This window comes from Apteryx rowi, unplaced genomic scaffold, assembly GCF_003343035.1.
Source record: "Apteryx rowi isolate R43461 unplaced genomic scaffold, aptRow1 scaffold_66, whole genome shotgun sequence".
In the NCBI taxonomy this organism is placed as follows: Eukaryota; Metazoa; Chordata; class Aves; order Apterygiformes; family Apterygidae; genus Apteryx; species Apteryx rowi.
Genome location: NW_020450938.1, coordinates 3,117,779 through 3,143,138, shown reverse-complemented (window position 1 = coordinate 3,143,138; position 25,360 = coordinate 3,117,779). Strand labels below are relative to the sequence as shown.

The 25,360-nt window shown below is 34.9% G+C and overlaps 1 protein-coding gene across 1 annotated transcript in view; it reads right to left on the bottom strand.

Annotated features, from left to right (window-relative positions):
- Positions 1-1,914: 1,914 nt before the first annotated feature.
- Positions 1,915-25,360, bottom strand: part of RYR2 (ryanodine receptor 2) — a 479,557-nt gene continuing 456,111 nt past the window's right edge. Inside the window, exons 98-105 of the mRNA XM_026085098.1 lie at positions 18,167-18,227; positions 16,691-16,837; positions 13,833-13,967; positions 10,431-10,587; positions 8,476-8,540; positions 7,065-7,165; positions 5,476-5,527; positions 1,915-3,864 (exon numbers count right to left, since the gene is read on the bottom strand). Coding sequence (XP_025940883.1) covers positions 3,769-3,864; positions 5,476-5,527; positions 7,065-7,165; positions 8,476-8,540; positions 10,431-10,587; positions 13,833-13,967; positions 16,691-16,837; positions 18,167-18,227 — 814 coding nt within the window. The 3' untranslated portion in view covers positions 1,915-3,768. The remainder of the gene's footprint in view (positions 3,865-5,475; positions 5,528-7,064; positions 7,166-8,475; positions 8,541-10,430; positions 10,588-13,832; positions 13,968-16,690; positions 16,838-18,166; positions 18,228-25,360) is intronic.

Sequence of the window (25,360 nt, the reverse complement as noted above, 5' to 3'; positions counted from 1 at the left end):
GAAAATAAAAGACTGAAAAATTATTACTATCTATAAATACTTTACAGGTGACAGTGAAGGGAATTATTCAGAATCTGTGAAAATGGTAGGAATCTTATCAAAGGAGTTATAGAGAGAAATGTTCATGCGAGTCATATTCATTAGTAAGAGTCCTGTGACAGTAGTGAGATACTACAAATGAAAATATTCAAAAACAGTTTAAATAGCATGTTAGTGGCCAAGATGCAGCAATCAGTCTTATAGTAATACATGGCCCAAGGATATTAAATGAGTGACCTTTCTTGTCTTCCCATCTCTGCCATTCTCTCAGTAAAAAATACAGACTTAGACTTCTAAATACTASTGGAAAAAAGGACATAAGCACAGAATATTAGAAGCAGGTCTAAAAAAATGTGAGGGTTTTTTTCCTTTGCAATTCAATTCTAAGTAAGTGGGATTATAGATAAAAACAAATGAGTAATTCAACTTTCATAATTCAATCACACCTCGACTGCTCTTCCATTTTACTTTGTTTTTCCATTGCTGTTTATTCCTTGGTTTCTTTGCTGAGATTAACATGAATACACTAGAATATACAGCAGATTTTGCTATTAGTTTTCTTTATGCTTGATATTCATAGGCAAACAGCTGCAAAGCTCCAATAGCTTCAATAAAGAGTAAGAGATCCTCCTGAAAATTACAGTTATACTGTCAAAATCTGCAAATCAACCTCAGAGAACAGCTGAAAAAAAGAAAGCAAAAGCATAAGTATAACTATATCTTAAATAYTGAGTACATAAGCACTATAATTGAATTTCTTGGATTTAAAACTGCCATGTTTTTCAAGTGGCATATTATTACCTGCTCTTGTACATTGTGCTAGTATATAGAACATTTATGCCAATGTTCATTTCTTTTAATATAACTATAAAAGCAGTGAATTGTCTATATTAGTTGGCTGTGTTCATATGAACAAATTGCTGATTTTACTGACTGTTTTACAACATACTCTTTCAGAAGCTTATCCACTAAAATTCTAAGATATCAGTTTTGTCACAAAAAATTTAGTTATTTTTTAACATACCCTAAGAATTATCTTATATTTTGCATAAGTCTAAAACAAAGTAAACAGTATTGGCTTGGATACCACTTTCTGCATCATGCAGTATGTGACTTGCCTGAATAGTACTATCCTTTTAAAAGTGAACATTAGTGTCAAAATCAGTATGGGTCACTGGAAATCTTAAAATAAACTAACAATTTCTATGACTGGTACTCTTGTTTTTTAATTTTAAAGTGGGTTTCYTTTCTTGAATCTGATGTGTTAAGTTTTTTTAAAAAAGGCTCTCAGTAGCAAGTTTTGTGCTGTGAAGGAAACAAAAAATGCAAAGTCTCAGGGAGTCACAGATAGTTCACAGTCATTCTGCAGGGGACAGCACAGTCGGGGGCTGAGGGTCTACCAAAGCTGGTTCCCATCATCTCTGCATCCATTTTCAGTAGTGACCTTGCAAACTCTAATGAACTGGTTCCTAGCTGCAGGAAGTAACTTGCTTCTGTGAAAGCTATAATTAACATCATTCCGCAAATGAATGTTTGTTATACTTAAAAAAAAAAAAAAAGTTTTATCTCACTATACAATCAGTAGATCTCATCCTGAAAGACTATAATGTTTAAGTGTGGCTTCACATATATTTTTCATAGAGAATATTGGATTCAACAGCAAGGATGCCCTAGAAGCCATGTAACATGGAAGCTGAGGTTCAAGAAACATGCCGCTTTATTCCCATATTGCCTACAAAGTCCACTTGAATTTGTTTTCAAAACAAAGAGGTCTTGAAACATCAGTCAGAATCACTAGTTAAATATTTCTCAGTAAAATCTGCAACACCAAAAGAGTGAGTGAGTGTGTGTGTGTGTGTGTGTGTGTCTGTCTGTCTGTGTGTCTGTCTGTGTGTCATGGGAAAACTCTTCTCATGACATATACCCAAAAAGGAATGTTATTGCCACCGCTGATTTCTAGATCAAAACTGTTCTATGGAGTTCTGCCAAACAGAGAGGAAACAAGGCCAGAAGGAACCCCCCACCTGGGGGGGGGGGGTAAATCTGAAAAGAAGCTGAGGCTGCAGTGCCTTCCTTGTGCCCTCCCGCCATTGCCAGCCCCCTACCCCACACTCTGGCTTCAAGGGGTCTAGAACTGGGGAGAATTTTAAATCAGAATCTCATGGGGATCCCAGTTTCAGAGTAGCAATGTTCATACTCAGCTGAACTGAAAGTTTGGATTAGAAGATTTTAGGATTATTATTTTCTAAAGGATTATTTCTTTTGTTACAACGTTTCTTAGTTATACCTGAATATTGGCACAGCCATTTTCTTTTATGATAAAGTTGTGGTCTGTAAGGAAATGAGGTGGAGAGACAGAACAGCATGAAGTTCTGGAGGAAAAAAAAATCTTTCATTATAGGAAACAGCAGCTTAATCCTGTTTTGAAGTGGTGTAATTAACTCAGGGATTAATAAAAATACTCCCTAAAAATAAAAATACTCCATAAGAAAGATCTCACATGCTACCAAAACCAGCTTACTTCCATTCTGAATCTGTCTTTTTATTTGTGAAGACTGGCATTACAATTGAAAAGGACTCAAAATGAGTGATGTACACATCATTGGTGTTTCGTGATGCAACTGATGGAATCCCTGAATGGATATTGCTTCAGCTCTGATTTTAAAAAATAATTTAATGAGAAAATCTTCAACTCCACTATCGATCACAGGTGGCAGAAATGAAAGAAAGAAAAAGAAAAGAAACCAAAACTACTGTCAAATTCATAACATATACATTGTTGGCTGATGACACTCGTTCCAAATGTACAATAAAGCCCACAACACTTTATTACTATGGATATATTATTGTGAATGTTTTTCTCATGTTGATCAACTTGCTTCTGAAGGTTATCTTGACTGTTTTAAACTTGCATAATAAACATGCAATGAAACATTTCTTGTTAAAGTGTTTTTTGCAGTCTTCTTGTTCTCATACAAAGATTTCATAAAGTTGCAGTGTTGCATCAGAGCATTACCAAAATAAGAGCAAGAGCTAAAGAGGAAGGTAAATGTGAAATTAGCTTAATGAGAATAACCTACTCTTGTCCGGAGACACTCCAGTCTTATTAAAAAGATGTGCACAACCAAATCCCTTCCTCCCAAACCCACCAAGAACACAAAATAAATATTAACTTGGAAGAAAGGGAGAATGTAAAGAAAAAAAAATGTCACCACGCACTCATCTTCTGCATAGCTCAACCCACATATAGTAAGGCACTATTTCCCCACAGCTTAGTGTCCACAACAATCTTTTACAGTGCTCTGTGAACTACATATAGTTCCTTCCAGGATGATGAAATAAACAGATTGAATGAGTGTTGCTACCATGCCACTCCGTGTGTGACCTCATAGACAAGGGTGTCATCTGGCAGTTTCAGAAATAAGCTGTCTTAAGTCTCTTTTTATGTGTACATGTTATGTATACGGATATTTTGTGTGCGTGGGTGTGTGTGTGCATGTGTGAGTGGTTGGTTTGTTTTCCAGAGTTGCTGTTATTTTTCATTGTTCTTTACTCCAGTGTTCTCAAAGCAAATACACAAGAAAATAAAAGTGCAGTTAGGTCATTAAAAACAGAGCTTTGGTGCTCCAAAAAGCACATAGCTTTGGGAATTTAAGAAATATTTTAGACACTCCCAATAGAGCTGGGAAATACATGGACATATTTTCAAGCGGAAATCCTCATCTCTGCTTAGTTTAGCTGGTCTTCATATTGTTTTCGGAAGCAATCACCAGCAGGGAAAAACTCCCAGCATCGTTCTTGGTACATTTTCCATACATAGGATTCCTGCAAGAAACAAAATGTAAATAATTAACTTGATTCAATGAGAAAGTAACAAGCATGTCTTTTTTCTTTTTTTTCCCCGATTTATAAATTGTTGCACTTTTCTGATTCTGTTCATATCAGTTTGCTGTATATCAGCCTACAAATCATGTAAATTATTTTGTTCAGTTTAGAGCAATTTTTTGATTTTTGTTACCTAGTCAAAAGCACTAGAGAAACACATAGAAAAGGACCAGGTAGTTTAGCTGTTGTTTCACATCCAGGAACACTGTAAAGCTCATGTAAAGCTGGTCACAAGACCAAATAGCAACATAAGCAGAATATTTTCTTTCATAGAAATTTGAATTTCTTTATTAGCCATTTCAAAACATGCCTATATACCATGCATAATACAAAACGAGCTTTATTTCCATTTTAGCTTCAACAGTTAGCTGTGCTTTTTATTATACAAATTCCCTGTAAGAAGGGACATCTGTTACACAACTTATGTAGTATGAAGTACTCTCTAAACTTTCAGATTAAGTGAAATTAATATTTTAGTATCAAAACTGAGTAATCAGCAGAAAACACACTCTGGTTTCAGTGAATATAGTGAGACTACATACATAATATGCCAAGCAAAAAAGCAAACACAAATGCCCCGATATTATGCATTAAAAAGTAACAAAAAGATTTCTATCTTGTTTAATATGAAATTCTCAAAGGAAAGATGGATATTCCAAAATAACAGAGGAAAAGCAGAAAATCTTTTACTTCACCCAGCTGAGAAGATTTATGCAGGGAATATGATTATAGCTGCCCAGTACATACACTAGAGTTCAAAAAGAGCAACTTACATAAATTTATAGCGTATCATCCCTGTGATAGAAATCTGTGACTATGTATATGATGCCTTTCATTTGGGGACTTTGTGAGCTGCAACACCTAAACATTTACTCAGTTCAGCTGCAAGGTTCTCACTAGAAAATCCACTAGTCTCTAAATTTGTTACCTTTTTTACTGACAAGTGTATCTAAAGGAAGCTGAAGGAAGCATTAGAAGTTTAAAAGAACAATGAACAGTGAGGAAGAAAAACCTCAGGAAAAAATATCTCACAAGTTTCATTTCAAATACATGCACAAGCTCTTTCATGTGGACTCAACCTGTGCATTTTTGTTGGGCAAAAACATCAGCACTATGCCTTTCACAGATGCACAAAAAAAGAGAAGCTATTTGAAAACGTAGACTTAAAATCTCATATAACTGACGTATAATAACAAAGGACAAAGAATATAAAAAAGAAAATCAACAGGGAGAAGTGAAGAGTCTTGCTTTCATGGGACACTTAAATGTTCTGTTTCTCATTATTTTTGTTTATAGTTTGCATTTGTATTTTGGGGGAGTCATACTTTAAGAATAACAGGTCAGACAACAAAATAGGAATAGAAAGTACTGCAGAATAGATGCTCAGGCAAACACTAGGCAACTGATGTCCAAAGAATTGTCTAGAAGAATGAGAATTAAGTCACCTACCATATAGGGACTTATGCATTAGAATACTCTTAGTTTTGACAAGCCTGAATGATTTTGATAACTTTTTAGTAACTGTTGACAGTCATAGGGTTGTTCACTTACCTGCCCTGTATGCTCTGTTTCATCTTTATTAATAAGATACATCAGAAAAAACCTACAAGCAAAAAAATACTTATTACAAATACAGTATTTGGAAGCATTAGGCAATTCATAGATGAATGCATATTTTTCAGTATGTTGCATACAGCAATATAATGCTGTTCTTGAATTTACAAGTTTCAGAATATTTATGATAGCATTCCCAGATATACTAAATATAATTTCCTGACAATACTAAACATAATTTCCTGACACCTTTGATATTTACTCATCATTCAATGAATAGTATGCCAAAAGGCAAGAGATTCAGTTTGATTTACAGTAGATAACTACTCAGCTTGAGTGAAGATTTTCTAAGCTTTCTAATCTGAAAATTATAATAGACATTTTCTTACCCTGGAACACTAACTTGAAGGTAGACAGAGAATGCCAAGAAATAGTCACTGGAACCTTTTTTTTTTTTTTAAATGAATAATAAATACTGAAGATGATTAAAAGATTTATCTTTCCCAACTTGTAGATTGGGGATATTTTACTAGCACATTTAACTCAAGATCAACATGAGCAGAAAAAAAATTTTTCATTTTTAAAATACATTAGGCTTGGGGGTTTGAGATATCTGACACACACTAGGTGATGATTTCAAAATCCCACTTTCAAAACCCATGTAAAAATATAAAATACGATCATGCACAAAAACATTTAAAAAATTTTCTTGGGATAATGTAGTGAGGATAAGTATGTTATAGCACATTATTTCTGTAGTTCTTTGTAGGAATTTAACTATCAAACTCTAATAATTTAATTTTTTAAGTCATACAAAACATGAAGTAAATTTTCATAGGACATGATATTTACATCCCTGGCACAACAACCATCAAGTTTAAATCCTTTCACTGCAGCATAAAGGTACTAGGTATTCTTACTAAGTAACATCTTTCCCTCTAATCTTATTTTTGGAAATGGGAATAAAACTGCTCACTAATTTTTGCTGGAACCCTAAAAAATATTCAGTCTGAAGTAGACATCAAACTATTAAAACTTTCTGCCTGGACAGTGAAAATCTGAGAAAATCATAAACACCAAAAAGAGGTCTTTTGCCAGGTTTCTGTCAGCTGCGACTGACAACTAGCAATGGAACTCCTACATCACTTCTGCAAAAGGCAGAAGAGATCTGTGTGATGCCCTTTATAAAGAATGAATGGAATACATCAATTATAATAGTTAGACACAAAAAGTGTATTTCTGAATATTCACTTTCAAGTACTTCAGGAAACTTTGCAAAACACTAAACCAAGTAGGAAACAGGGTAACAAAGTTTGTTCATTCTCTGCTCCTGTCTCCACAGAATTGTATCTCTTCCCTAAGTCACAACAGCTTTCCTAGTAACAGAAATTTTCTTTCTCACGGATCCTATCAAAAAAAGAGAAAAAGAAAGTCTTCCTCCTTCCTTCACTTGTTCATTCAGACAACACAAGTGCATATCAAAGCCAAACAGTACTGAGTCTTCCTTATACAACAGAGTGGATTAAATGCTTGCAGGCACTGCAAGAGTCACGAGAGAGCAAGGAGTTCATTTTTACCCTACTCACAGATAATTGGCCAAGTTGTGCTCCTGTAGCGTGTGTGTTTCAAAGCCATGGGGCACTGTATCAAAGTAGTCATTTCCTATTCCACAGATAAAGCATTTTGTCTGAAAGAATGAAGAACACAGAACACTTCAACACTATGCACAACTCTGCACCTCTTTGAGGAAAGCTCAGTAAGAAGGTAATAATTTTCTTGGAAATGGCCATGCATCAAGTATAATATGTGCCAAACAAAAAGGCTTTTCCTTTAGGGATTGAGAGTGGATGCTTCAGTGAAAAAGCTTGAATAAAAATTTAACTACCATCAGAATTACTTCTTGCACCTTAAAAAAAAAAAAGAAAAAAAAATCTTGGCATCCATAACTGAACAGATGTCAGGAGAAAGAATAACATGAAATGGTCAAAGCTGAAAGCAAATTTTCTTCCTTGAACACTGTAAGTAGTGGCCACTGTACTCTATGTCAATCTTTACCTCAATGGCAGTTGTGTTTGCTCAGCTGAAATTTAATATGCTCTTAGTTTAGACTGCATAGCACAGTAGCTTCTTGACACTTTTCTGAATTGACAGTCATATTTAAATGACAGAATAGAAAATCAGCACATACAGGATATTTTCACACACAGATTAACAAAAGAAAATTGTGTGTGAGATGAACTGTAACATGACAGCGTTAACACTGAGTGTTAGAAACCTCTAGTCTGAAGATCTGAAAGATTTAAATATGAAATTCATTATAATACACAGAAATGGACAAAGACTTTTTGTTATTGTTTACAAAAATGAAAATAAAGACATTACTATAAACTTTAAAAGGCATGAGAAAATAAACTCTTAGGCTTTCTATCTGATTTTCTGTTAATTTATCCCTGACAGCAAAAAGCTGGCCATGTGATCTGGAGCCATTAAAAAATACACAAAAATGAAATGCGCAAACAAATCCAAAACATGTTCAGAGAAGAGTATCACTTTGACAAACTGTGTTTCTATCCCATAAAACATAACAGGTAGCACCCTGCCCAAGTACAGCACACCTCATTAACAGGAAGGAGCAAAGAGTAGTAAATGCTATTCAGAACCCAGATGTAACCCAGAGTTTTCTCATCATAAAAATGCCCGAAGACCATTTTATTGGACACTAATAGAAATGCTTATATTAGCTTTTATGATATCATAAATTAAAAAAAAAAATCAAAAAAGTTCTTTCTCAATTACAATTTCCATCTCATGCACTGAGGTGTGAGAGTAGAATCTTGTCCAGTACATCATGTGATATTGAACCCTCTACAGAAGCACTTCTTTTCCTATCAGTTTAAAAAACTATCCACTAGCTGTATCATATTTTGATTTTAAATAGATATTCAGGAAATCTGAAAATAGGAAATGGTCCAGCAACAGGATGTTAAAACTTCTTACCTCCATATCTTCCTTGACTTGCTCTTGCTGATCTCTTAACTCACCAAAAGCATCAATAATTAAACCTAGGGTTTAAGTTAAAGTCATAGTTAATTAAAGAACAAAACTCTGACAAAGAGTATCAAATGAGAATCTTGTGCAGGACAAGTAGAAGTCGATATATGTTTCAAAAACCACAATAACTAAATACATTAAGGAAAATGAATAATCCAAAGAAAATAGCTTGTAACATGGTCAGCAGAACCATTTAGATTTATATTTAAAAAAAAAAGAAAAAGGGACAAGCAGATTTCTGTTTTATTCACAATTTTCTAACCCTAACTCCTACGTAGTACATAAACACACATGATTTTACAGTGACGGAGGCTTTAATATAAAAATAATATTACTATACACTTAGTAGAGTTCAGGGATTTATTACATGGCGGATGCAAAGAGGCCCAGAGCTCTGTGCATCCTGCTTTCATTATGGCTGTCATTTAATAATAAAGTTCCATTATGCAAGCTCTACAGAGGCAGAGGATCATTTCAGGGAGATACAAAAAGGAAGAAGAAAAACCAGGACAGGGTCAGTGGTCCAGACTTTAAATTCTCTATGATTCTCCCTTCACTTACACTGATACAAACCAAGACCAACTCCACCATCATTAGCGGCACTACTGTTCTGTAAAACTGATGAAAACACCACGAGAATTATACTCAAAGTTTGACAGCTATGGCCTCTCCTCTTCAGCCAGCCACAAAATGAAGAAACAAACAGTAGGAAAACAGTAGGAGATATGCTGCTTCAGGCTATAAGAAATTCTGTCCCCAGGCTCTTTAAAACAACCTGTCGCTTCAGTAAGAGTTGTGAACAATTTACCACAGGCTCTGAGTTGCCTTCTCAACTTCCTCATAGGAGGTTGAAATGCATCCGTACTAGCGTAAAAATCATCATAACTTAACTGTTAGCTTATATAAAGGAATAAAGTATCACTATTTACAAGAGCAAGTGAACCGAGCAAAATCTTCATGTTTTTCCAAAATTAAGTATTTACTTCTGTAAATTTGTACAAACTTTAATAAAAGAGGATCTTCTGGGCATTCTTGACAACCTTTTGAAGATACACTAAGTACACAGATAGGGCTTTTAAGTTCCTTAGGCAATCGTATTTATAAATATGATATTATCATATATCATATTTATATTTACAAAAAACATCATTAACAGAAACATGATAGAAAAAAACCTGACTTCCCAAAATTCATTACCCAGTATCCAGAATACAACAGCCACACAATCATCCAAAGTTTCTCTTAAAGAGAGAACTGCCTCAGCCTGATGCTGACTAGCTTCCCACTGTCATTAATCAGGACATATTGAAGCTGTTTCATATCAGGCATCTTTATTTACTCACTGAGGTTATTCAAGTAAGTAGGCAGCAGGCCAAACAGAGGTTTATGGGTAAGAAAAGGTTAAACATCTTAAAGCTATGTTTGAATTCTCAAACCACTACCACCATTCTGAAGATTTACCAGACAGTCAAAATCATTAGATCCTGGAAGGCGGGATAGTGTAAGTAAAGCTAGTGATGCTGTCTAGCTAAGCTTACACATGCTGCAAGGCAATTTTAAGGAATGCCACAACATTCCTTCTCATTACTTCCCTTGCTGATCATTTACAGGGGGCTTTTAGATGGGGCAATGAGAAGATAGAAACTGTAGTGAGATCAGTATTCTCATGGCAAGTAGCTCTTTCTCTGTTTCCACTGATACAGGTAGAGCTTGTTGATTACACAGAGATTGGGAAGAACAGCACATGGATAAAGCTAGCTGGGTGTGATTTACTATATAAATCTGTGCTCTATGATCTGCCCTGGTGTCCTGGTTGAATCTTAGGCAGGTAGGATGACCATAGAACTAAGATTTGTGCACACTAAATACACTTTCAGTCTCACCATAGGCTACAAACATACCTTGTATAATCGCCAGGAGGATGACAATCACAAAGAAAAAGAAAGTGATATCAAAGATAATCCGATAGATTTCATATTCATCTCCTGCTGGATCCTCTATTTCATCACCGATGCCTCCACCTGCACGCACTCCAACATACATGTGAAACATGTAGCACTAGAAAACACAAAACAAAGTAATACAAAGTTTGTCTGAAGCTAGAAGTAAAAATTGCCATTGTTGCAAAAGCAGTAATTGGCAGAACTAGTCTACGTTCTAGCAGCTAGGCCAAGTCAGGTCATATTTTTCTCTTCTTTGAGTTTATGTATACTTCTGAGGGAGCAGAAATGCTGCTGCGCAGGTGAAATTGCAGCATTTCATGTTTTATCATTATGTAGCAATTCAAAAGATCAAAGGTTCAACTACCTTAAGCACAGTGACACAGCATGATTAATATACAGAAGTTCCAGTATGGAATAATGTGAAAGTAGGAAATATGATTACCACCATGTCCATCCCTTTTCTCATTTCCCCAGCTCAAAAGTGAATTGACTGGGGCTAGCCTTAGCAACAAGCATGCCTGAAACTAAATTCAAATTCATGCTTCTGAATTCACATGGAAGATGATTAACACACAGTTGAAAAACTACAAAGACTTACAAACTTTGAAAACCTAATACTGTTATGTAGCTGGTCCTGATAAACATAGGGCTCAAATGACAAATTCTAACTCTAGATTTGCAGCTGAGTTGTTATCACTCCATTTTACAAATAACAGTCTATATGTCTCACTTTGTAAAATGATCATAATAATAATATAAAATGATCATAATAATATTTATGTACATAAAAAAGATGTGGTTTATAACAACTGCAGTTATAAAAAATTTTGCCTTTTAACTAAAATTGTATTTTCCGATTTTTCCCCATCTTCAGTGTTTCCAATAAAAATAAAAAAATACCTTTGAGGAAGTGTGTGCAGAGACAAGCTAATAATGGAGGAAGCTGTAAAACTACAGTGGGAAATGCGATACCATAGGGCTGAGGACTGTAATGTGGGCTGCTGAAAATGCAAAATTCTCTATCATGCTATCATAATTTTATATTAAATTATATCAGCCTCACAGGTTTAGAGCAGGGGATTGTTTTCTTTATCTCTGAGTAGCCTTGCAAACTATAGATCTTGGGTTCTCACTGTTTATCAAAAAGTAGTGAGGCCAGTAACAATAATCCTTATTGGCCAAGTGAAGTTTTCCGGCACAAGTTTTAAGAGATCTTCTGCAGAGCTTTATGTCTTTCCAACCTAAGAGCACAAAATTCTGTCTTTACAAAGAGCAGTGCAGAAATTGTCCTTAAGGGTAATTACTGAACCTTCACTTCCCTTCAAGGTCAAGAAAGCTGTCTGGACTTTAAAAGTATATTTTTATTCATCCTGAAATTTTCTATTAGATTACTCTTCATATAGAAAATAACTATATGCACACAGATATAAATACTTAGGCAACAATAAAAGGAATAATAAACCAAAAGAATGACGCGGAGAGTGGATATAAGAATAATCTGACAACTAGTCTCTTTAGTACCTGGGAATTAAAAGTGCCAAAAAGAGTGCCAAAAGAGACAAGAAGAACATAGCACAGCAAAAGCAGCCAGATGCATTCAAGCTGGTAACATATAAGTACATGGCAATCTTTCAAGATACTATGCTACCCTAAAACATTCTTCCCTCCTTACCTCTCCGATTTTTGTTGCCATGGAATGAAGGGAAACATTCCCCTCCAAACACACCATCTGTCTTTCATGCACCTACAATCACTTATCAATATTTATGTAATAGCTCACATCCTACTTTCACCCCACCTATAAAACTTGCTCTCATCGAACTCAGTGGGAGATATATTTGGCTAAGAGAAAATAAAGCCACTGAGATGTGTAGCTATTTCATGCAAAAAGGGACTGCTCACTCTCTTCCTCACTTTGACAACTGCATATTGGACACAGCTATGTTGCTGTAAAAATTCATGTGAGAGCATATTTCCATCGTAGATAAATATGAAATATGTTTTTTTTCCTGCAGCATTACATTGCAAGTCTTACAGATTTTATAAAAGAAAACCCTGATTGTATAGCATATCACATGTCATTCAAACTCATTCCTGTATAATATAATAGCATTTTTATAAAAGCATTTTCATAGAATAATAGAACAGGTCACACTGGAAAGTACTTCAGGAGGTCTGTAGTCCAAACTGGCAGGGTCCCCTGTGAGGTCAAAGTTCCTCAGGGCTTCATCCAGTCAGGTCAAAACCTCCAAGGACAAAGACTGTGCAACCTCTCAGAGCAACCTGCTCCACCGCTTGCCTGTCCTCATGGTGAAAAAGTTTTACCTTATACCCACTTGGAACCTCTTTCATTTTGCTTTATGTTCCTTGTCTGCTGCCACACTGCTGCTGTAAAGAGCCTTCTCAATAACCTCCTCATAGGTACTGGAAGGCTGTTATTAGGTGCTCCCAATCCCCCAAATGCCTTCTCATCTCCAGGCTAAAGAGGCCCAGTTCTCCCCAGCCTCTCCTCACAGAGCAAGTGCTCCAGCTCCTGATCATCTTGTGGCCCTCTGCTGAATACGCTCCAGCTTATCTACGTCTTTCTTGTACTGAGCAGTTCCAAACAGGACAAAAATATAGGAATATTAAACTCCTTTCAGAGTTTATCTTACCACGGGGCTTTTAAACTACATAGTGTTAATTTCCTGGAAGTCATTAATATTGCGCAAGATTTTGAAATACATTTAATTTTGTTGTAGAGGATTGCTTTTAAGAGGATACTAACATCAACACATCTCAGCATTTTTTAATGGCGTAAGTCCTACTATCCACAACTGCAAAGCCTGGCACTATCGCAGTAAGTAATAAATTATTGTCACGGGTTCTTAGCACAGAAAAGATTCCAGTAACAGAACTGCCAAAGGAAGATAATCATGTCAGCTGATGCCAGTGAAAACTGACAGATTTTCAAGTTTAAAGAAGCATTTCAGAACCTAAATTATTTATGAAAGTCCTTGACTATAACTGAGCCACCTCTTGAAAGGCCTGTGGTACCTCCTCAGAAGTACCTCCTCCCTTTACTCAGGCTCCTGAGCCTGACTTGGCTCAGTCTCCTGGCTTTTATTTGGTTTTCATTTTTGGAGAAACTATAGAAAAGAATATATTTATTCTATTCTTTCATAGACATGTTTGTTTAACATACACAGGGTATCTCCTGTTATTATGGATCTTCAATATATTCTTTGTTACTTTACTTTCACTTATGATCCTTCTATTACTGGCTAATGATATAACTATATGAATGGAAATTACATGAAGCACAGGACAAAAAAAGGGTGACAGTTTAAGAAAAAAAGCAGAAAGCAAACTAATACTTACTGTTAGCATATCATCACATTTCATATCTGGCATATCACCATCTTCACTCTTGTTGTAGAACTTCCGGAAAAAATTGAATGCCACTACTGTGTACAAGTATACAACTACTGCCAGTAATCCCACTGTTAACACAAGCTGGAAGACAAAATTATAGAACAGATATAATAACACCATGTGAGTATGCCATACAATTTTCTTTGAAAAAAGAAAAAGAAAGAAACAGTAAGTCTTGAGAAAAGCAAAACTTACTTTATTTTCTCTGTCTCTTTGCATATCTGTAGCCTTTGGTAATATATTTAGTTATTTTTATGCAAAGACTGCATTTCAGCTATTTTTTCAAAAGAAAAGTATGCTTCAGAAAAATAACTATACAGACAAACATTGCAAACTCAAGTGCATAYGTACACAAACAATCCATTAGAATCATACAGAAGCTATGTAATCACACAGAGAAGAGGTATATCTGAAAGTTTTCTACCCAATAACAACACGATTACTATTTAATATCACATATTATCTAATTGCAATATGGTATTTCCAGAATTTAGTTTTGGTTGTTGTTTTGGTTACATCTATGTAATCACAGATAAAACAGATTCTTCCTATTACTTTAACATCTCTAACTCTAACCTCTCAGAAGCACCAAAGACTACCCCACTGCTCAACTGCAGCACCATTAAAATTTTGCCTTGAGCCCTACGGAAAGCAGCTGAAAGTGAACTGTAAAGTCCTGCATGTTGACAGTTCACTTGCATAATTGCCAGACTTAAAAAGTTGTATATCACAAATAATGCCCTTGCAATATAGATACTTTGTAAAGACTTCAGAACAAATTCTATGCCAAAAGTATACAGGCACAGTTAAATGGACACACAGCTGAGAGGTTAAAACAAGACCTACATAATGTGGGGAAAAGAAAAAAAAAAAAGCAGCTTTGATTTTGCCTATCCATGCATACATACATGAACTGCCCTTGGAAAACTCTTTTCATCCATTCAACCACCCTATCACTTTTTTTGACAAACAATATGTCATACTAGTTCTGTGCTACCACTGAAGAAAGGTAAAAATTACATTTTGTTATTTTTCTGGTGTATCAGGATAAGTGTAAATGTGAAAAACAACTCAGGACTAATTTGTGAATCTTAACAGGAACTTATAGTAGGGTTTACTTTTCCAAAACTATGTATTATCACTGCTTCTAAATTTTTAAGGTTTGTTTTCAGGCAGCATTACACAGAAATGAAGTTAATACAGGGCTGATACAGATTTAAGGAAGAAATAACTGTATTTGTTTCCACTGGTATGTTAGAAACAATAATAATAATAAAACCCTATCAGATAAGCTTTTCTCAATAACAGCAAGGAATTTCAGTCATTTGTATTCACTTTCACATGCACATGTCATGGATCTCTTCTCACACAGCTGCTGTTAAGGTTTCTGAACAAACAGATCCTGGTGACATTACAGCAATCATATATGCAATCTACAGTCATGGGCCTGGAGGGCTTCCACTTTACATAATGTAAAACTAATATAAGAAGGCCTCAAAATTTCAATAGGGTATGTGCAATTATAGGTATCTGATTGTGATAATAAGATAAAAAGCAGCAGGTTATCACAGAAATACAGCACTAACTAAAATGTAGAATTCTTTCACTGTATTCAGTCGTTTTTATTCTTTCCCATTTTTATTCTTTCAAGAAATTAGAATTAAGAATTTAAGAAAAAAAAAATTCTGTTCTTTGAAGGACATATGCTGCAATATGTTGATTCCTGTAACTTTTCAAGACATTTTTTGTTGCACAAATRAAACTTGTTAACTACATAATTTAAAACAGTTTGTCAAGGTGAGATCATAACTAAGACTCTATCTTAAATGTCTTATACTTAATTAGCTGTTTTAGAATATAAACTGTGTTCATTTCAATGTGTATTAATTCATAAAAATTGGTGACAAGGACAGTGTATTTGAAGGCAGAATTAAATTTGCAAGAGAAAGCCTCTCATATCGCTCTGTTCATATTTACAAAAATCATTGCTAAAGATTTTACATTTCACTAGTATCAACATTGCTTAAAACAAAACAGAATAAAAACAATGAATTGCTACTAATAAATTTCCAAATGGCAATAGCCACCAGACTTCTAAAGCACCTACAGCATATAAAGCCAGGCTTGAAGCTCCATCTTAGGTCAACTGCAAATAAGTACACAAAACAGAGAAGACCTTTAGTTACCTTCCCCAGCCCTCTTGAATAGCAGAATTATATTAGCTGTCCTGCTAGAATATCTTCTTCTAGCAGACAAAGGATGGGTTTTTTACCATTATCTGTTTACAAAGGTCCTTTGGATTAGGAAGGCTACCATACTTGAGGATTACTAGAAATCTCAGATTATATGAAGCATTACTCCTACAATAGATCTGAACACATAGTAAGCCTTGGTTATTTTCTCTACTTAAAATCAGAAATACAGTTTCAGCTTTTATAGTTTCCATAAGAAAAGATTTGTTACTATCAATAGACTGAGGTTCTGAAACAGCCCTCTAACAGCAAGAGTAACTGGACCTCAACTGGTTCTTTCTTTAGATTAATCTTGAAAAAATTCTGAACAGGGACTTTATGACACAGCTGGAGAATGAATTTAATGCCATATGATCTAGTCCCATTTTCTTGTGGTTATAAATCCCACTGGCTAGTTTTCCCACGGACACAAGTTCTAAACTTCATGATGAAAGAATAATTCTGTTGTCAAGCCTGCAGAGCAGCTTTCAGAGCTTAGCTGAATTCAGTCATGGAGTGATTAGTCCTTTGTACTTCTTAAGTAAAGAAAAGAAGAGATGATGCTCTTGATACCTGTTTGCCATTGTGGGTCACTGATGACAGGATAGTTCGTAACGTCTTGAATCCCATTGCAATGTCAAGGAGATGAGCAGCAAAGAAAAAATTGTTGTAATGGCCAAGGACTGACATGGTCATGTACCAAGCTAGGTAAAGGAAAGACTAACAGAAAAAAACAAGTACATTAAAAAATAAAACTCATGACTATTATGGCCAACTTTATTCACAGAACTAAGGAAAAGTAGAAGTTGTTGGAATGTGCATTTCATTTAAATAGACAAATACAAAAAAGATTTTACACGTTTTTGCTAGAGATCTTTGAGAATTTGCTTAATTGTATGAAAATATTAAATCAGCAAATGCAGAGTTCAAAGAAAATAGTTCAAAATTACACATTCTAAATTTTAATTTGTAAAATCTAAAAACCTTAATTGTTAATGTTTCAAAAATAAAAAGTTTTCTGATTTGAATGATTTTTTGTTTCTGAATTTCTGAGTAATTACATTAAAATATTAAAGCCCTACGGTGGTAAATGATAAATGAAAGCACTCCAAAATTAACAAAAGGAATTTTATAATTAATCCAAACTTCTGATCTACTACTTAGGCATTTAAGTACTTTTTAAGTAGTTTACTAGCTATTACAAAAAATGTTAATTGCATCTTTCCCCCCATATTTTAATTTTTCATTGGAAAGAAAGACAATTATACATTTATAAGAGAAATTTTAGACCCTCCCTTAGAGGAGACCTACTCCTGAACTGACTCTTTACAGGTCATGCTGTCTGTGTACTCCAGAGGGTTATCATCCCAGCTTCAACATGGAAATTCCCCTCTTCCTTGCTGAAGTCAGATCACTCTCATTCTCTAGCAGTGCTAGTTCCAAAAGTGCTTGTTCCCCAACCCCATTTTTTCACTGGAAAAATAAGTTGATTAAGGAAGTGGTAATCAAGATATCAATACGAGTGAGATCTTGAACTCTAAGATATTTGATATTTTGATATTTTGATATTAAAAATGTAAAAATATTTTTAAATATTAAATACAAAAAATTGATCTTGTAAAGTACTGAAATCCACTCAAATTTCCTTTTAAATGAGCATTTTTTTCAAAAAAAAAAAAAAAAAGAAAAAAGAAAAAAAAAGACACATATACAGATGAATAGAATTATCAGCTTCATGTCACATCCTACTATCTGTTTCAGTGATACAAATTATAGTAATTTCACACACATAACTATACTGATCTGCCTGTGCTCCAGGAATATTCAAGAGACTGTAAATAAAAAGTTTATGTATAATACAAAAAATGGCAGTTAGAATTGATATAGACAGTTTTGCAATTTCACAGCATAGCATTCTTTTTAAATTTTTTTCCATCTGTGTAGAAAAATACATGTAAATTGGAGTGCTTCATAACCCCTCAGAAGCACTCCTGGTTAAGTATATATCTTTTTATAAGGTGAATACATATACATAAATGATAAACTCACGTTATCAGTGAAAACAACTCCTAATTTCCACATCTGATACTTAACATCAATGGAATTTAGCCTGTAAAAAACACATACATAAATTGCACTTAATATAAAAACACAATGGAAAAATATACAACACAATCTACAGAAAAGTGTATTAAGCCATAAATATAGGAGGTCACAGCTACTTCTCTGAAAGCTGCAACACTTTGGAACCTTGTTCTATCTCACGCTTTTTCTCTGGTATAGACCAGTCAGAAACAAAAGTTGAAACAAAAAAATAAATATTGGTTGGGATTCATCTGACCTAATGCTGATCAATGTAATCATCTACATATGAGTTACATGGACTCCCTTTATAGTCAATGGAGAGAAACAGGCATTTTTATGGGATTCATCTCAGCCTAAAGTAGATGTTTACAAAGGGCAGACAACTTGCACCCCAAAATGCCAATTCCTCACCAATTCCCACCTCGGGTGACTTCCTCAGATACTGTCACATGACATTAAAGATAGATAAAGTGAAGTGAAATGAATCTCAGAGCTTGTGTCCTTTCCTTAATATGTCAGGAATGAATGCTAATGAAGGAGAATGAATATTAAAAGCTGGTAAGGCAGGAAGATGACATTGCCTACAAAAAAGCATGTTCAGGAACAGCAAAGCACTGGGTTAACAAGTGCCCATCATCYCCATGAACAAAACGGTGCTATCCAATAGTACACTGGGTTGCACAACATTTGTTAGAGAAGTCCTAGAGTAGCTCTGCAAGAAGTGTCTGCTACACTTCTCCCCAAAGTCACCCTGCCATGAGGGAAGTCACTTGTTAATACTGAACTCCACTGTACTTGAGGACTGTGATTCTATTCATGCTATACAAAACCATGCAATATGCTGCGTAGTTGCACAGCCATACCAAGTACTACTAAAGATCTAGCTTGTATCTGTATGTTGTATTTCTTTCTCCTTCTCTTCATTCATCTTTAGTCTTTATTCTCTTCCAGTAAATCATCTATGTTTGCCAAGTTTCTTGCTACCTTGGACTCTACCATAATGGAAATAGTCTTGTCCATTTAAACATGCTAAATGTACAGATTTAAAATTATATATATCTAGAGACATCAGCAAATCTATATCTGGTGGACATTTAGTAAAATTATTTCTAAAACCTTTCTGCTTATTGATAGTATTCCATTAGGAGAGAAAAATAGTTGTACATACACCAAACAATTTTCAAACAAATTTTTCATATGGCTGCATACGTTGCCACTGTAGCTTCTTGGTGACTGTAGATTTGGCAGTAACTAAAAGGTCTAATTCAATTCTATAACAAGGTTGTCTTTTCCATGGTGGCCTCACATAACCATCATGTTCTACATGAGAGATTTCTTTCTTTCAGAGTTTTCTTTATTTTCCTTTATTAGCTGGTTAGCCTCTTCTACCCTTCTCCTCTCTTTGGCAAAATTTTCAGTTGTACAGACTGAGTTTGTAAACTATTATTCCTACCTTTTTCCTTTATATTTCTCCTTTAGGCATTAATTCTTCTCTTACTCCATCACCTTCTATTATTCTTACACAAATACACATCTGAACTTTCAATTATATTTTTGCATTATAATTAATCTGCTTATCTGTTTGAGGGTTGTCCCCCCACCAACCCCATAGAGAAGTGATACTTGCAAGTATCTGACCAAACAAGACATCATTTTTGCTTGTGCTCTTCCTATTTTTTACTTTGTCTTTTTTGGAATGACAGCTATTTTGGACATTTGTGTAATACCAACAAAAATAAATTCTAAAAGGATCACAATTCAGGAATAAATATAAATAGTATGGAAAATGTTATCTGTCCTACTTTTATCCTTAAAACATGAATGAGTTCAGTGTTCCTAAATGAAAAGAGCTACTGGCAATGACTAAACAGATAGGCATAATGCTAACAGATGCTGTATACCTGTCATATGAAAGTAAATAGTAGTTCTGTGCCAGATGTTTATATGGAATTACCTGAGGCCTAGCAAGAGCTTAAATTTTAGCCTAGCAAGGTCTGATTTTCAAAATCTTACTTTCATAGCCAGGGCCACTGACCACATAAAAGTAATAGTTTTATTTGAGTATTAAATGCCCAAGGAATACTTTGCCATCAAAACAGACGTATGCTTATGTGTATCATATACAAAATTATTTATTATTTAAATACAACCAAAAATCTACACTATTTTACACATCAAATTAAAAGGCAAAAGACTTGAGCTGCATCTTGTGTATATTAGTATAAATACTACACAGGTATCAGTGGAGTCACTGTGATGGAAAAACAGCATTATAGATTTAGAAATTAGAGATTTAGAATTAGACCAAAATCTCTACTCCAAAGAGTCTATAGCCTATTTTAATGAAGAAGTCATTTTTTTTCCTTTTGAAGTGTACTAATCTACTTGAACAAAAAGCGAAAAGCAGAAGAAATGTAATGAAAGTTTTCTGATTTATGTATATTTGACTCTTGCTCCCAACTTTATAATAATATTTCAAGGCAAATCTTTCATACATTCATTTACTTTTACACAGAAAATGTTTAGATGTCACAGTAACTCATTTAGGGTCAATTTGTTTCACTGTATTCATGGTGAACTGCATTTTGCTACCTTCACTAAAGTGCCATGGGCCTATACGTATAGGAAGAAACTGCTCAAAGCAAACAGTGCATTTGTTTTATTAATGCTCTGTAAAGGCAAAAATAACATAAACACAGAGATTAATGCTGAATGCTAGAGTCTATTTTCTATTTCAACAAGATTCACCTGACTTCAAATTCCATTTTATTTATTTATTTATTTTACCTGTGCAAAGACCAAAGAACCGTACAGCAAATTATCAGGTTAACAAATCTAAAACTTCTTATAAGGTGGCATGAAGCTTTTTTTAAAAATCGGAATTGACCAAAGGTTACTAGGCAGAACGATGGCACTGTCAGCAATTGTTTTTGCATCAGCAATGACTAAGATTCATTTATTCCCTTCACAGCAGAGAACTCTGTAGAAACTAAAGACTAAAATCTCAGCTGAGTTTTGTCCCTTGCGACTCTGAACACGGTCACTGGATGACATTTATTGTCTGATTAGGATTGCAGGAATGATATTTATATAACACACAAACTACGTATACTAGAGAGGAAAATGTAGCTTTTACATAACAGGCTTTCAAGTTTGCTCTTAGCAAAGCATGGAAAGTGCATCCATAATAAAATTCATATTCAAATATTGTAAGGAATTATAAGAATCATGTTAAAGGTCCGCAAACATTGTTATGCTGCAAACTGAATAGAGTACACAAAGATATATCCAGCATGCAGCCTTTTCATCAAGGCTAGGAATGCTGCTTGATCATCCAAATGGCTTCTCCTACCATGGTCCAGCACAGTTAAGAGTTGCTGCTGCCATTGTTGACAACACCAAGATACAAAAAAAAATTTCCATCCCCAAATGGATCCTCTAAATGTATAGAAATCCTCTAATCCTCTAAATCCTCTAATCCTCTAAATGTATAGAAAATTCTGTCCTAGAAGAGAACAAAAAAGGTCAGAAAAGTTGAGAGCAGTTTCTCATTCAACTATTCAATAACATATTCAGGTGGTAAAATGAGCCAAAACCTCAATAAATTTATTTCTGAAAATCTTACTGAAGCAAGTGAATTTCTCACTTTATTCTGACCCCATACTACTTTCACTTCCAGTGTGAAGTGTATTCTTGTGACTACATTCTGCCTATTCATAACTATGTCTTACACACTGACTAAAAAGGAGTGCTTATGGACAGGCAGCATCATCTCTCATGAAATGCCAAAAAATTAGCACAAGGGGAACCCATCCCTAGTCAATTTACCTTTCGCTGATTTCATCTTTCACAAACAGCAGTACCTATAGAGCTCCTACAAATAATGTGAATATTGACCTATATGGAAAAAGGAGCTGTTTATTCTTTCATATTTTCATGTTTTTAAAGCATGTCTGATATGGATAGAAAAGCAATAATAATATGCATAATATTGCATTCTCCTATTTATTTCTGCTCACCACCTTGATCAAATGGCTCAAAGAACTACAAGACTACCATGTTATACAAAAAATAAATTGAAAAGACAAAACAAATCAAAAAGTATGGTTTCAGGTTTCCCTTGAAATATCATTAGTTAGTATGATATTGGATGAATTTCATAGTCTGAATTAATTTATATGCATTTTCTCTCAATACCATCAATTTATTGCATCTTTTAATTAGATCTCTTTCTGCATAGATGAACAGGTTGTCACACACTGTCATTGCTGTAGTAGCTGAGTTCAGTGACACTGGATGACGGCACAGTGTGAGAATGCACAATGTGAACGATAGGACAAATTGCAAAGTTGCCTGTATTAGGTTTCGCTACAAGCTGCAGTAGTACTCCATCACCTTCAACAGCACCCAGATGTTTCTACAGTTCCTTTCTTAAGGTCTACTGTAATCAGCTGTTCCAAGCCTAAGGTAGTCATTTTTCAAAAGCTATTCCTTCTTCCCCTAAAAAAAATTCCTCAGGCAATCAACTGACAATCCACAGACAATAATGAATGCTGAACTTTTCAGCCTGAATCATTCTAATGTTTATACATCAGAGCTGTTTAGGGCATTGCCAGTTGGGGAGCAGCTAGCATTACTGTAAGTTCAAGATGAAAAATAGTCTTGCAGTAGTCTTTAATGTTTTTCCAAAATGATGTATAAACTAAACCCAGGAAGAGTCAGTTTTAATTCATTAGCCCTTCACACCAACTTTCTTAGCTGACACTGACATTTTCTGTTAAAGGTTCTTTCAGCTTGTTTCAGGAGGCTACTCTAACAGAGAGAACAGTTCTAGAGGACAGTAATAAGATTCATGTTTCTAAAGGTATAACAAAATCATTAAGGAAAATGTGATAACTCTTACTGACTGAAGCGTAAGTGCTTAGGAAGATTTTTTGTTGATGTTACTGTTTGTGCAATAGAATGCATCCATTAGCAGAAATATCCACTATTTACTAATGTGTCAACTGCAAAGGAAGTATTGTTATCATTCTTATTGCACTGTGCCAACTTGCAGATGTACATTCTTCTATTTGGACAAATAAGCACATCCACAGCTTTGTAAATCTATGCTGTGCTGATGTCACATCAAATATAAATTGTGAGTATTCTAGTTGGTGTACAAACCACCTCAAATAAAGCACCTTACTTTTTCACCAGCCATTATGGGTAAGAGGCATTCTTTGCCAGGAAGACTAGATTCCTTGTAACATCTCTTTCAAATAGTGTAATATGCTGGGGTAACTGACTGTCGTCTGGGGCAAAGGCCCACTAGTTTATCATAGACAATACTGTTCTCTGAGAAAATGCATAACTAACAAGGGAGTTACTTGCTCCAGAATCTTTTGAAAACCTAGGTTATTGTTTCTTGTGATGAGAAAGATTAAGACCTTTTAACTTTCACATTCTGAGGCTAACTGCACTTATTTTCTGTACACTTAACAGCTGTAATATGATTTGTCTTCCAAACTATGGGAACATGAGATTTTTCACAAGGAATTTGTTCACATTTTTCTCTTCTCTGAAAGGTAAGAATTTCTCTACCATCTGAGCATCCAACCATCAGCCCTGTTTCTCTCCTACAAAATTAGTCCTATGTCACTGGTTGCTGCAGATGCTTGACCCCCAGCTGCCTCTTGTGTACAGACAGTGATGACACAAGAACCAAGAACAGCAGTAAGCAAAGGGACTGACCTTGCTACGTCACCTCTGAGAAATAATTTTCATCTTAGTATCTTTCATATTATTCTCTCAAATACGCTTCATCCCTGCTGCAGCTGGGTGACATCCCCCTTCTGGAAGGGAGACTTACTGAAAAGAAAACAGTGTACTGTCTGATTCCCAGTATGCAAATTTTAACTGCCTTTTCTATCTAATTTACCACAAAGCTGCGACTGCATCATCTTCCTTTGTTGGCTGTATTTAAATAATACTGCAAGCAGTACCTCAAGACTGCATCTCTAAGCTGAATGGTTCTTCCAGAGTTAAAATATAACAGTACATTGAGGACCTTTTCATGCAGTGTATCATTGGAACAGCCAGTATTTTCTGAAGGAGCATGGTCACTTGCAAGAATAGTTCTCTGAGTCACTTGCAGGACAGATGGGAAGGAATCTCAGGTCATTTGCATAAAGGAAAGGAGAAAGAATGGTAGGAGGTAGGAGTCAAGAAGACAGAAGAAAACCTTGGTCATTTGTAACATTACATGCTGCATTTCCCTCCTGGGTTAAGAGAGACATAGGTATCTGGTTGGACCTGCATTTGGCCCAGGAAGAAGAGGCACTTGAGTTGGTATCTGCACCAAGTTATATCCATTCTCCAATTTTTTGCCTGAAGATAGTGGAGGAAGGGTTCTGCCCCCAGTGCTTTTCCCACCTCTCTCTTCCTTGCATTGTACATATATTCCAAGTGCTGAATCTAGAATATGTCTGAGTTTTAGTTGGTTCATTAGTATTCATTTCTGAAACTGGTATAAAGTGGATACATGTATGTTCTTGAAGCACATATTTTATGTGAATGGTTCTGTAAATCTCTGTCATAGCTGTTTAGTTTCCCACACCACATTCATCTATTAGAAGTATGCAATGACTTCTCTTTCTTGATCTCATACTTTCCAGCCTTATTTATCAGATCTCTCTTCACAAAATCAGCCCTTGAGTCAATTTAGTTGTCTACTTTACATAATCCTTGTAAATCCATTGATTAAATATTACTTTTCAGGAAAACTGTCTATAAACTCTTACACCAGAATTTCTGTAGCGTTAAAAGTCCAACTGTTAAAATATATTCTGTCCATCTATTTGAAAAATCTTTTTTTACATTGCACAATTAGAAAATACATTTTTGCAGTGCTCTGCAGAAACTGAGGATATTTTTTTTTCCTAGAAAGAAAAATTAATATGATTACTCTGACTATATAAATGTCTCGGAACTTCTTTTTTTCCATGTTTGTCTTTCAGATGATAGGCAAGGAGGTAGTTCAGGCAAAACAAATTATGAAAAGATGTGAAGAATAAACATCTAACTTCCTAGATTTTACTGGTCACTATTTTTAGCACATAAATTTATTTGATGAATTTTAATTATCAGAATAAACATATTGTCAATTTTATCTATTCT